This window comes from Theileria annulata, chromosome 4 (assembly GCF_000003225.4).
Source record: "Theileria annulata chromosome 4, complete sequence, *** SEQUENCING IN PROGRESS ***".
Taxonomy (NCBI): domain Eukaryota; phylum Apicomplexa; class Aconoidasida; order Piroplasmida; family Theileriidae; genus Theileria; species Theileria annulata.
This window is the reverse complement of record NC_011098.1, coordinates 238215-251470: the sequence shown is the minus strand read 5'-3', so window position 1 is coordinate 251470 and position 13256 is coordinate 238215. Positions and strand designations below refer to the sequence as shown.

The 13256-nt window shown below is 32.2% G+C and overlaps 5 protein-coding genes across 5 annotated transcripts, besides 6 other annotated features; 3 read left to right on the top strand and 2 right to left on the bottom strand.

Annotated features, from left to right (window-relative positions):
- Positions 1 to 205: 205 nt before the first annotated feature.
- On the top strand, positions 206 to 6247 carry TA09225 (uncharacterized protein; the record flags this gene model as incomplete). Its single annotated transcript, XM_947721.1, has 1 exon — positions 206 to 6247. The coding sequence occupies one exon, from the start codon at positions 206 to 208 to the stop codon at positions 6245 to 6247; it is 6042 nt and encodes a 2013-aa protein (XP_952814.1).
- Positions 6248 to 6327: 80 nt separating this feature from the next.
- Positions 6328 to 8073, top strand: TA09220 (serine/threonine kinase, putative; the record flags this gene model as incomplete). The annotated part of the gene is made up of 5 exons (XM_947720.1): positions 6328 to 6452; positions 6527 to 7016; positions 7092 to 7548; positions 7580 to 7869; positions 7951 to 8073. The coding sequence occupies 5 exons, from the start codon at positions 6328 to 6330 to the stop codon at positions 8071 to 8073; spliced, it is 1485 nt and encodes a 494-aa protein (XP_952813.1).
- Positions 8074 to 8105: 32 nt separating this feature from the next.
- TA09215 (uncharacterized protein) lies at positions 8106 to 9763 on the bottom strand (the record flags this gene model as incomplete). The annotated part of the gene is made up of 6 exons (XM_947719.1): positions 8106 to 8412; positions 8443 to 8568; positions 8600 to 8821; positions 8853 to 9360; positions 9417 to 9445; positions 9606 to 9763. The coding sequence occupies 6 exons, from the start codon at positions 9761 to 9763 to the stop codon at positions 8106 to 8108; spliced, it is 1350 nt and encodes a 449-aa protein (XP_952812.1).
- Positions 9059 to 9127: a sequence feature (2 probable transmembrane helices predicted for TA09215 by TMHMM2.0 at aa 117-136 and 141-163).
- Positions 9140 to 9199: a sequence feature (2 probable transmembrane helices predicted for TA09215 by TMHMM2.0 at aa 117-136 and 141-163).
- Positions 9764 to 9919: 156 nt separating the features above from the next.
- TA09210 (Pumilio-family RNA-binding protein, putative) lies at positions 9920 to 11526 on the top strand (the record flags this gene model as incomplete). Its single annotated transcript, XM_947718.1, has 6 exons — positions 9920 to 10107; positions 10148 to 10257; positions 10289 to 10323; positions 10355 to 10493; positions 10525 to 10770; positions 10844 to 11526. The coding sequence occupies 6 exons, from the start codon at positions 9920 to 9922 to the stop codon at positions 11524 to 11526; spliced, it is 1401 nt and encodes a 466-aa protein (XP_952811.1).
- A 41-nt stretch (positions 11527 to 11567) lies between these two features.
- On the bottom strand, positions 11568 to 13078 carry TA09205 (leucine carboxyl methyltransferase, putative; the record flags this gene model as incomplete). Its single annotated transcript, XM_947717.1, has 7 exons — positions 11568 to 11828; positions 11868 to 11977; positions 12008 to 12069; positions 12100 to 12144; positions 12176 to 12519; positions 12585 to 12978; positions 13014 to 13078. The coding sequence occupies 7 exons, from the start codon at positions 13076 to 13078 to the stop codon at positions 11568 to 11570; spliced, it is 1281 nt and encodes a 426-aa protein (XP_952810.1).
- Positions 11898 to 11966: a sequence feature (3 probable transmembrane helices predicted for TA09205 by TMHMM2.0 at aa 47-69, 247-269 and 308-330).
- Positions 12141 to 12144: a sequence feature (3 probable transmembrane helices predicted for TA09205 by TMHMM2.0 at aa 47-69, 247-269 and 308-330).
- Positions 12176 to 12240: a sequence feature (3 probable transmembrane helices predicted for TA09205 by TMHMM2.0 at aa 47-69, 247-269 and 308-330).
- Positions 12837 to 12905: a sequence feature (3 probable transmembrane helices predicted for TA09205 by TMHMM2.0 at aa 47-69, 247-269 and 308-330).
- Positions 13079 to 13256: the final 178 nt, after the last annotated feature.

Below are 13256 nucleotides of genomic sequence, written 5' to 3'. Positions count from 1 at the left end.
AACGTCAGATAACAGACGATTTAAAACCGTTAAAATTGTAATATAGCAGTTTTCCGTCAAATAATATTAAATAAACTATAGAAATTTATAGTTTTAGTAAATTTTAAACCAAATGTGCAGTTGAACACACAGTACAACTGATTGCCATAATAAATGTAAATTAAGCATAATTACAGCTTAAAAACCTATGAAAAATGTGTAAATAATGGAGTTCTCTAAAGGTAAGGAGTTTTTTGCCAAAAAATTCGAGTTTTTACAAAAAACCGGACTAAAAGGCATTGATAAAGTGCTTGGAGAACAAAGTAACTTGTTACCTAATGCTACAGCTACCGCAACTAATGCTGTGAATACGTCACAGAACGCCGTTAATGCTGCTGGAGGTGTCACGAATGAAGCAGAAACTAAGGTTCAAGATGCTGGAGCTAACGTAAATGAAACTGAAAATGCCCAAGCGGAAGGAACCTCGGGACAGACAGCTGAAGGAAGTGAAATTAAGGAAAATTTTGATGATGATTTGCTCTGGAGTAATAATTATACATACGATACCTTCATAGACTCACTAAATATTCAATACGACGAAAGAGGAAGTAATGCGCAAGAGAAGAGGCATTGGAGTTATCCAAGACGTTGGAGCGTCAAGCTGTTTAATTTAAAAATAGTTAACCTGCTCCCCGAAAGCCTGAGCTGTTTTGCAGAATTCGACTTTGGAGGAACTCGAGATGAATGTAGAGTACAAATAGGAAGCTCAAACTATATTTTAAGCAGAGGAAAGAGCAAGAATTATATCAGAACACCTGTTTTGAAGGATATAGAAAAGGATCAGTCCAGAAGTTTCCAATGTTCACACTCATTTGAGTATCGAGGAAGCTATTTGGACCTGGAAAATGAAAAACTAAGAATAAAACTTTGGAGCTGTAAAAAGTATACAGTCAATAGCCTTGTGAGTATATATGACCAGTTTCTTATCAAATTCGCAGAAGGAGATGAACATATAGAAATACCAATGTATAAGTACATAGACAATCAGAAAAAAATAACCTGTAACCTGTCATTTAATCTGTTTTTCCAAGAACTTTATGATTTTGAAATAAACCTGATAAATTTCAAAATCAACAACGCTATTTCAACATACTTCCTCTTCAATTACCTCCAGCTCCATTTATCGAAACTAAACGACGGTCCTGTAAATAATGATTCCACACCTAACAATAAGGAAAGTTCCAACAAATACGTAAATGAGTGGAATTTACTAGATAAGATGAGGTATAGCATATTTAGAACGAAAATGGAACGGAAAATGAAGAAGATTAAAGCATCTAAGAAAAAAGAAAAGGAAAAGGAACAACAAGAAGAAGAAGATAGCGGTAGTGATTTTGATGAAGATGATGAGTTTGAAGCAGAAGAAAATCAAGACTCTGAAGGTAACACTACAAAAGTAGATCCACCAAGTAATGACACACAAACAAGTCAAAAGGCACAAAAAAAGAAAAAGAAGAAGAAGAAATCTAAAGCGGGAGTTGGATTTAAGAGTGCGGAAGAGGATAAAGAAAAAAAGGATAAAGATACAACCTTAACATTCCAAAGTGATAACAACGAATATATCTCAATTCTGAGAGATAACATTAAGTTCTTCGTCCAGGTCGGTAAGTATGTGCCATTTGTGTGTGAAATAGAACCCTGGCCCAGAGTGTTCATAAGACTCAAAACGGATAGCATGCATTTAAAGAATATGTCACTGTTATCACACTCGGTGAAAAATGCATTTAGCTGTGAGTGGGATAACTTGGGAGAAATTGTATTCAGAGGCACCTTGAACGAGCTGTGTAACTCGCACCTGGAAATAAAACTGATGGATTGGAGTGCGCCAAAGGCGGCAAATTGTATAGGAGTGGCAATAATACCAATGGAATCGATTGTGGATTACCCCTATATAAGTAGTAGACTATACCCACCAGAGTGGCTCAAACTTAAGAGTCAGTATGAAGGATGGAATGATAAGCTCGAAGATTTACACCTAGGGACTGTAACAGGAACAATGATCGTGAACCGAAAGCCTAGATATAGACAACTTAGAGGTACGAACAGAACCTCAAGTTCAAGCCATCTCCTAATTGTCCATATTAATAGCATTGACCAGTTATTGGCAAATACACAAGAGTCCGTAGATTCATACGTAGAAGTTACATTTAATAACGTAACACTGAGGACAAATTTGTGTAAAGATATGCTTGGACCGAAGTATAACGAAGAAATTTACATACCAATACCGACAGTGACAACATATGAAGAACTGCTTGAAATGGGCTCTATTAAAATCACAGTTTGGGGTTACATTATGGAAAAGTTAAACTACTTTGGAAGCTGTGAAATCACAGTCAATGAGGTACATTACAACAAAAATACACTCAGACCACTGACGAAGAAAATGCATAATTTAATGGACTCATTTAAATATGAAGTAACCTATGAAACTATCGTCTACACAACCTCGAAAAGACTATACCATTACCAATATAATGAACAAGATAATATCTCAAATATATCATTTTCAGCATGGTTTTATCCATTGATAGTGCCAAATAGGACATCGGATATTAATAGAATTCGAAATACAGTGAACCCTAATTTGAAACAAGGTAACAATGGATTTAGCGATTGCGAGAAATTAATTGAGATTTGGAGAAATATATGTATGATAACAAATAATGAATATTTTGGAGATTATTATTATTTCTATGATCAGTTTGGAAATAAAATGTTCCCAAGTAGTTTTGTACAACCAATACATTCACCACCGACAGTTGATAGCGTCAATCACATGTTCCATTTTGTAAATTCAATACCGTTTGTAAACAAAAGATTGCAAAACGTATTCACAATAGACTTTCTGTTAAAATTGAAGAGTGGTAGCATAATAGACCACTGCATCTTGTTTCTTAGTTTTTTAATCAATTATAACCCCAATTTCGAAGTCTACACAGCAATTGGACAACAAAAGGATAAAAAGTTCAATGCATTTCTTGTACAATTTATCCAATCAGATACATCAAATGTTGATGAAAAGGTAGTTGAAAGTGTTAACCCACAAAATAAAAATATTAGAGAGATGATAATATATGATTTCAATGCCAAGCATAGTAGAAGAATAAGTATGAATAGTGAAATGAAAAGGGAAGTTAAAAAGTTAAATTTTCAAACAATAAATATATTGTTTAATGATAGGAATTTGTGGTTAAATGTACAGAATAGAAAAGATATTTCAAGCCTAGACTATGATATTAATAATATAAATAACTGGTACCCATTCGTACCTTATAACCCAACGATGCACATAACAAAGGACTATTATCATAAAATCATCGGTAAAATTAACAGCCATATCACATCAAATGTGTGTGGCAGGCCAGATAAAGGAGAAAATATTGTGTATTATATAAATTGGCATAGAAAGAATGAGTATGTGGTGAATATGATAGAGAATAGAATGTTGGAGGAGCTGAAGCGTTATATAAGTATGTACAGAAGCGCCCAGAACCTAGTGACGAACTTTAACGCATGCCACAAATTACAGAAGTTTTTGAAGAGATATATTAAGATGGTACACGACCGAGATACAAATAACGAAGATAATTTGGAGATTATAAAGAGCCAAATCAGAGAATGGAGGTCCCAGTTGGAGAACAAAATCCCAAGAGGGTACCGAATCCTAATAAGGACAGTACGATTTAACACAATTGACTCGGGGAATATGTTCGACGTAATTAAGCATAAATTGGACTTTTTAGACTCCAGAGAAAGTACAAGTATATTTGTGGTGGCCTTGAAAATCTTCGAAATGTGCTCTAACCTCTTTAGCACATACTTCCTCATCATGCACGCAAATAAGATAGATGAAACACTGAGAAATATAATACTACTGCAAACAAATGTAGAAGACAAGGTGAGGAGTAGATCGCCAGAACATTCAGAAGAAAATTCAAAGAATAAAACACTTGAAGAGTTAACATTTGAAAGTAATGTTGCAGATGTTTTGTATGATCCAGAAGGTACGGGTAAAGCAGATGAAGATAGGCTTCAGCGTATCAGATCACTCAAGACGAGAACTAAAACATTCAATAGGTCAAAATCAAGATTCAATACGTTTAAATCGACCTTGCAATTGTCTAGTGGGCCATCCAAAAGCCTAGTTTTAAGTGATCACGTTTCTAGTGACTACATGACTGATATGCCATCTCAAGAGTCAGAATTTTATGAAAACTTGAATGACGAAGAAGTATTAAAGATGGACTCGTATGATTTCACAACTGAAAAGGAAAAAAGATCCAAATACAGACCCGAGTACTCTTCAAGTTATACGTTTAGTAGCATGAAATCGTATACTACTAATAGTCTTCGCGAGGTTTTATCAGGAGGAACACTGGTGAGTGATATGTTAACTAATACCCTGGGCTCTGGATTTGAGACGAACATTTTGAGTAGTTCAACATATAGTGATGGGTTAAACAGGACTTTAACAAGTAGTACTATTTTGAAGAAAATACTCACAGATTCCAACATCACTAGTGATTTCGAGAACCAAATGACTTCAAACGATGCCAATTTGTACTTGAAGAAGATTCTGACAAACTCTTCAATTTCCAGTGAATCTAAAGTTGACAAGCAAAGGATTAAAGATACAAAAAGTGATGGTACCAGTGACGTTTTTAGCACATTAAGCAATACTGATGATACTTTCAGTAGCAGTAGTACTGACCGTAGAATAGTAGTCAATAAAAAGTTACCTCTGAATAGCAAAATTATTAAAAATAAAGGCAGTAGCAACTTGCTCAGTGAACTAGACAAATTCTCAAATCTGGATACGTTAAAACTTGGTTCCTCAAATCTTGATATTAATGTACAAAACAGCGCTAACATATTCCCATCACCAAGTAATCAAATCAGTTCTTTTGCTAAAACCAAGTCTATTGAAACAAAGTCTTCTGAAACCAGGTCTATTAAAACAAGTTCTTCTAAAACCAGTTCTATTAAAATAAAGTCTTCTGAAACTGAGTCTAGTAGTTTATTTACAAGTGATATTTATTCATCAGAGTATACCAGTGAAAAAACAGCCAGTGAAAGTATATACAGGACCGAGTCAAGACGCTCTCAAAGTTTGATAAGTAGTCAAAGAAGTAGAACTGCAAGTAGTCTCACAAAAACATTATCAAGTAGTAGTAGACCAACGGATCCTGTTAGTAAAGTTAGTGATACTACAAGTAGCAAAAGCTTAATTAAAAGTCTCCAAAGTAGTAGAATTGGTGATAGTAGGAAACTCACTGATAAGTTAAGTAGTAAAAGCTTGATTAACAGTATAGAAAGTAAAAGAATTAGTGAAAGTAGCGGAATAGATGACGAAAGTATATTTGAAGTTGATAGTAAAAGTAAGGTTAATAGAGCTGAAAGTTATAGTTCGAGTGGTAGCAACATAAACAGTATAATAAGGAGTAGTAACTCACCGAGTGATGAATCTGTGCTTGAAGAACCAACACGCAGGAAATCAACCTTAAGAATTGAGAGCATAAGTAGTATTTCTAGTATAATCACCCAAAGTTCCTTTACAACCACGAGTAACAATATGGATAATTTCAGAATTATCAAAAATCCTTCCGATAATATCGATCAAACCAAAGGAATTAAACAAAAGCTAATCTCGAGTATTGTTGAAACTGATAAGTCAGAACCAATTGAAACCATAAACGATGATTCTGATGTTATTTCAAATTTTAGTGACACGGTAAGGGAAAGTAGTAATGATTTGAGTGCAAGTGATCAGGGATCTAGGAACAGAGATGATACGAGTTCTAGTAGTATTCATACTATCAGAGCAAATGAGGAAAGTTTAAGTGATTTCTCAACAACGTCTTCAGGTACAACTGTGATTTCAACTAGTAGTACACTAACATCCAAATATACAATTAGTGCCACAGGAAGCTCTAAATATACCAATAATGTGACAAATAGTCAAACTTTTAGTTATAAAACAAAGAGTAGTAACTTACAATTAGAAGATTCTACCATACAATTAGATAGCTCGAGTAAAGAATTGGATGAAACAAGTAAAGAATTAGATAGCTGGAGTAAAGAAGAAAGTGAAATCACGAGATCTAACGAATATACTGAGAGCTGGTCCTCTTTAAATGATAATAGCGAAGATAGCAGTTATAGAAGGTATAGAAGAGTTAACCCTTACAGTAGCTTCATGAGCTAACCCCAATTTTTTAAAATAAATCCCAAGTTTACATGATAATTATTTTAATTACAATATAAATAAATATGCCGTAAATAAATATGAGTATGATAAAGGGGAATTGTGGAGAGATTGTAGTTTATAGGAATGATAAGTCAATTGTACTGTACAACCAAACGGGACAAATTAGAGCATTGCCAATCTATAATATAGCCCAAAATGAAAAGTATAAACCTATGCAAATATTATACAAATAAATATAATTACACATTCATAAATTTATATCATTTCATGGTTTAGTGGTAACGTATGCCCGTTCTGCGGAAGCCTTTTGAGCGGAGATAAGTATAATTATATTGCAAAGGCCTACTTCTACCTCTTACAAAACTCATTCCAGAATTTCACAAGCCAAGATTTAAACGAATACCCAAATGGTAACATTTTGTCAACTTTAGAATTAAACGAAAATTATAATATTAACTCTAACCAGTTGAAACAAAATACGTTCAAGGATAATAGTTTTAATGGAAATACACTCAAGAGCTATATGGTTAGAAATAGTAGTTTTAGTAGAGAAAGTGAAGAAGTGGTTTTGTTAGAGGATGAAGTAAAAGAAGCGGAAGGTAATGATTTGATTCTTGAAGAAGTGATTGAATTGCCAAAAAATATACCCAAATATCTCTTAATCACGGGATATTATAAACGATTTTTCATAGAAGGGCCGAAATTAGGCTCTGGTTCATATGGCCATGTGTATAACTGTATACACATTCTAGATGAACTCATACTAGTAATTGATTATTCATTCTTAGTTTATGATAAATAGTTAAATTATACTCTTTGTATGGGTAATTTTAATGTTTAGGGTGAATATGCGGTTAAGAAGATCCCAATTGGTGATGATATGGAGTGGCTAAAAAAGGCTATAAAGGAAATAAAAATAAGAGAAAATATAAAGCATAAAAATGTGGTGGATTATAACCACTCATGGCTAGAAATGTACAGGTTGAATGAATTGTGCCCGTACATACCATACCTGTTCATACTAATGGAATACTGTAACGGGGATAATTTATACAATTTTATACAAAACATCTACAACAAGTCTAGTATTGAATGTTTAACCGACGATGAAGTGATGGTGATTTTTATTGATATTTTAAACGGCTTGAATTACTTGCACAAGAACTTCATAATTCATAGAGATTTAAAGCCCTCGAACATTTTGCTAAAGTTCGGAAACAGCTCAATCACACTCATGATTTCAGACTTTGGAACATGTGAAGTTTTCTCACAAAAATCATCAAAAACCGGTTTTACAGGTAAATATGTGGAGTTTAACTTGAACTTTAGGGACCATCGAATACACGGCACCTGAACTCCTGATTTCATATTACAATACTGTTATTAAGGCGCCAGGCTCTGATGAGTTTGATGCCTCAACGTCAGTGGTGGACGATAATAAGATAGATTTATGGAGTCTGGGAGTCATATTATACTATATATCGTATGGAACTTTACCCTTCTATTCAGATGATATAAAAGAATGCGTAAAGTTAATTATCTACTCCAAACTCAAAATTCCAAACCACCCAAATAGATCAAAACTCATTATAAACTTGATATATAATTTGTTGTCCAAGGTAAATTTGATAATTAACATCCTTTTGTACAATTTTTTAAAAAATCAAATTTATTCATAAATCTAATATTTTTATTTGTAGAACAGTAATTCGAGAATGAATTGTGATGATTTGTTGAGTATATCAGACATTAATAAATATCTCGGAAATAATGAACTTAATCAACAAATCAGATTCCAACTATATCAACGCTTTAGACCATAATGTATAACTAAAGCTAACATATTAAGTTAAAATTAGAGGTAATTTTTATTAAAATTGTTTATAATACTATTGTCAGAATCGTAATCTACATCATGATAATCTTCATCTTGGTCTTGATAATTTGAATCATGGTCTTGGTTGTCGTTTGATTTGGTATCAGTGTTGGAGTTGGTAAGTATTCTTGTGTTTGTGCTTGATAAAAACTGCTGATAGTTTGATTCTTGGGAATATTTTACATTATTCATGTGGACCTGGACGAAAACGGCAATTTCTTCAGGTCGAGTTAAATAGGGAAAGTCACCCCCGCTCTTGAGGTACCCAACCTTGGAATTTGAATACCTAAAGTAAACTATTGTAAATTATTAATACCATAGCTTAATGTCCTGCTTTAAGTTGTAAGGTATATTGTTATTATTAGTCTCTATTAGTAATATTTTATCCTGGTCAAAGCCGTTTAAATCCTTATTGTACACGTAATCACAAGTTAATTGAAGACTAAAATAAAATTGTAATGGTGTGGAATTACGTGATTCTAGATCCCAAATCACTTGCTGATATGTGGTCAAGTTCGCAGGCCATAAATTCCTTGGCGTACTGTTCCCTAAGTTCAACCCTCTGGTCAATATCCTCATTTTTAGGACAAATGTAAAACTCAATATACAAATTCTTTAAAATTATGTGCGGAAGTAACATGTATAAATTGCCATAAACCTCGCGTAAAACAGGCGAGAAACTGAAATCGTCAGTTCTAAAGATAAAATGGAGAAAAACCAACCTACTTTCTATATGAATTACATAATATTATACTACTCAACATGTTAGGGTAAGTCTGAACAAATAATTGGAGCAGGAATCCGCCCAAATCGCTGCCAAAAACACAAGGTTTATATAAGTTTAAATAGTCTAAGAAGTGAGAGAAGCCAGATATCCACTCATAGGGAGTTTCGTATTCAGGATACTGAGCTGAAATACACCGATATCCCTGTAAAAAGATTGTATATATGAATAGAGTTAAGAGTTTTGGAATAGAAATGTGATAGAAAATTACCAATTCTGATAATTTATCGAATAAGTAAAAATAACATCCAGCAGTTCCACAAATACCGTGTAAAAGAACGATACTGGGATTGTTTTTATCTGCTTTGGAGGATTTTTTGTGGTTATAATTCTCATAGTAAGTCCAGTAAAGCTCACTAACTGGATCCGATACCCTTTTTATGGGATTTTTATTCTTAAATTCATAGTAATCGTCCTGAATTGAACCAACAGAAAGAACCCGCTCAACAGCTAAAAATCAAAAATACAAAAGGTAAATATGTAAATAAAATTAAGTATTTTGTTACTTGGTTCACGAGTTTCCAACTTGTTCATCCTAATTACACATCAAATTTAATAAATCATACCACATAACACACTTCATCAGGCATGATTTAGTGAGCTTAAAGGGCTCAGAAATAATAATATGTAATTTTAGTTGTAAAATATAATAAATTTAATAATTTAAAATGCAATTTGACAAGGTTCCAAATTACCTGAACAGTCTAAAGCAACAGATAAACAGAACCTTGAAGGATTCTTCACATGTAGATAAATTCCTGCTCTCATATAACACATTGTCTGAAATTAGTGAACACGTAATAAAATTATACCATAGATTTAACCCTAAATATTTTTTTATACGATCATACATCTTTGTTACTGAGTTATTTTATTAATTAGTATCATAAATTATTAATAAAAACATGATAATTTTCAGATTCCACGCCTAGCTATAAGTCCAAGATGTTCTAAATTGATCTATGACCTTTTTGAGCTGTTCATCGCCTCAGTTGAGCATGAGGAGAACATGGAGGAGAAGCGAGATTTGTGTTTGCTGATACTGACAAACATGTATATTAAATCTGATTTCATAAAACCGTGTAAAGACGTTGTTGGCTCATCAGTTTTTCAAAATAGCCTAAATTGCATGACCTCATTTAATAAATTTGACGAGGAGTTTGACAAGATACTTCTACACATTACTAGGAAAATAGAGTAATTTTTATCTATCTATGAATATACTTGATTTTCTTAGGGACCAGTGTTTGTATGAACTATTCTATCATAGTTCAGGATCCCACTACCTGAGGACTTTAATTCTGTCCCTTTCCAATGTCCATGATAGGAATCAGTACTTCTCAAAAAGTATTTTTACCACCTATATAATCATTTGTAGATAATAGTTTTGATGATTTAAAGATTGGATTTGAGGTAACTTTTCTGATAACACTAAGATTATTAGGTTCCTGAATGGAGAAGGAAACTTTTGTTTAACTGGGCCGAGATTCTTTTTAAAGATTTTAAAAATTTACTACAAAATACTCAAGCATCATACACATTTTGTTTACTTATTAATGTACTTAAAATTACTAATCAATTAGGTACTGAATAAAATTGATTAATTTAATGTAGACAAGAAATTTTTGATGGAGATAATTAAGGAATGTATACCAGTGGTAAAAAATGTAAAAAACTCTAGTTACATACTTGAAACCTGTCTTAAGTGTTCAAGTAACTATGAATACACATATATTTTCAATGAACTTATCTCAAATGACTTACAAAATTTGTGTGTAAACAACTTTGCGAACTACGTTGTCCAGGCGTTCATTGAAAATCCACACTTCCAATCCTCACATCTACAATACATGATTCAAAGTATCTTATTCATACTACTATTCTATTCACTATTGTACTATATTTATTATATAAAATTAATTATTGAGTTTAGATTTGAATTTTGTTGTATTGGCGAATAGTAAAAGCTCGAGCATATTGTGGAAGTTGTGTAAGTCATGTATTGACTTGTACTCATGCCAAGAGTTGTTTTATAGGAAAGTATTTAATGATTTTAAAATTGAAAAGAATGAGGAAATATGGTTTGGAATTTTATCGGCTGGAAAAACAAGGGAAGAAATTTTTATAAAAGCGTCTGGATGCTCCATATTAGGGTACCTTGTCAAGTTCCAAAAATCGATAATTTCTGATTTAATTTCATCATTTAAGCAGTTTTTTAAGCATGTAATTGATACTGGGAAGTTTGTTGAAGTTACCTGTGACAAACATTTTTCCAGAGTACTTCAAAACATGTTCGATGTCAGGCTAGGCCTAGTTCCAGAAAAGTTCTTAAAGTCACTTCTGGGCACTTTTTTGACAAACTCACTCAAGTTGTCAGTGGACATGAACGGCTGTTTTGTTTTATATAATTACTTCCTCACACTAAAGCCCGAGGATAAATTTAAGGTTTTGACTAAAATTGTCCAAGACTATGATGAAATTAAACTCAAGTCGCCAAAATACGCAAAACTTATGAATCTTTCGGAATTCAAATCCAACCCCAAACTCTTCCAAAAGAAAATGGAAAAATCCGAATCTGTCCGAGAACTCTTTAAAGATATCGTTAAAACTCACTAATATTAATATACTATATATTAATATACTATATATAGGTAAAATTAAAGTTTCTGTGTGAAAATGTCTCCACAAAATCTAGTGAAACAATCATGAAGGTAGTCGAGGTTACGTTCTTTTTCCAAATACTCATCAGTAAAATAGGGTAACAATTCGTCATCCTCATCAATATCATTACCATTTTCCTTAAAAAGTCTAGTAAACTTGTCTTTTAATTCATTATCAAAATGTTTATAAGAAACAATTATTAAAGGTTGACTGAAATATAATGCCAATAGTTCCATGTGGTTAAAGTTCTCAATACTCTATAAAATAACATTAGTATAACTACTAATACTAATAACTAGGGTATAATAATACTCTGAGACGTTTCCGTTCAAATTTGTCGATAAAATTGTTATAAATAAAGTTGTAATCACAGGAAAATAAACCATCCCAACCAAGTTCTTTATATCTAAACGTTCTTATATATTGTTACAAATACCGTTGATTTTGAGATTCCTGACTGTCATACTCAGACAAACTATACATGATAGTGTGTTGTCCCTAAAAATAATTTAAAATAACATTTTCTACCAATATCGAATAAATCCATTTAAATAAAGATGAATTTGGCCTAATCTGAAGGAAAATATAAATACATAAACTTTACATATTCCAAATCAATGAAAATACAAAAAGTTTTAGAATTATCACAAAAATGTTTAATAACCTAAATTTACATGAATAAATAATGAAACGGTGTTGAGTGATTAACGAGATAAATGGATAACTATAGGTCTGGTAGGGGAATAACTGGATAACTATTACCCCTTTAGGGGTTAGTGGTGTGTACAAGCACCGTAACGTAACACCATAATGGAGTACCTCGTTTGATAAATGATTTTCTAAATATGTAAGAACAAATTCACTCAAATAAATAGTTGGTAAATCATAAGAAAATCCATGATCAATTAATTTCTGAAGGTTCTTAAGATCTCTTAAATCACACTCAAACTACAAATTCATATTACAACTCCATACAATAATTAGCATAAAAAAATAATTAATGATGAACATACGATGTGATATCGTTGGGAATAGAAATCTAATGTATCAACTTTGTGATTGGGAAATAGTGATAAAAGTTCTTCAGTCTGTGTTATTATATCAATTTTGGCTCGAATTTCATTCTCGAGATCTAAATCGAAACAAACAACATTAGGATATTTTGATAGTAAATATAAAGATGTGGTATCAAGTGCAGCACCAAGATTAACAAATTGAACAGTTTGGTCTGGAAAATGTGATAAGAAGGTCTCAACAAGTGTTCTAATTCCAACAACTCTAGCATAGCTTGCTAAAAAGGTATAAAATCCCATGAACATACCAATGCTTAGAATTGAATCCTGAAATCCTTTAGGTGAGAAGTACTTGATAAACTCGTCTTCGTAGTAGTTTTCATCAACAGCAATTCTGAAAACGTGATTCCATAAAATATGTATCAATACCTTTTAGACAAAATTACATAATCTGACCAAAATCTAACATCACTAGATACATCAACTTGATTCATTCCATTATTAAGATTGGAAGAATTCTTAATTATCCTTTTTTCTTCTTATATTCTAGGTTAATTACCCCCAGATCATTAACTTTATATTCTAAATCACTAAATTCTTACACATTCAGTTCATTTATTAAATTATAAATTAAATAATAATATATTAACACTTTAGATGTGAATTGATGAG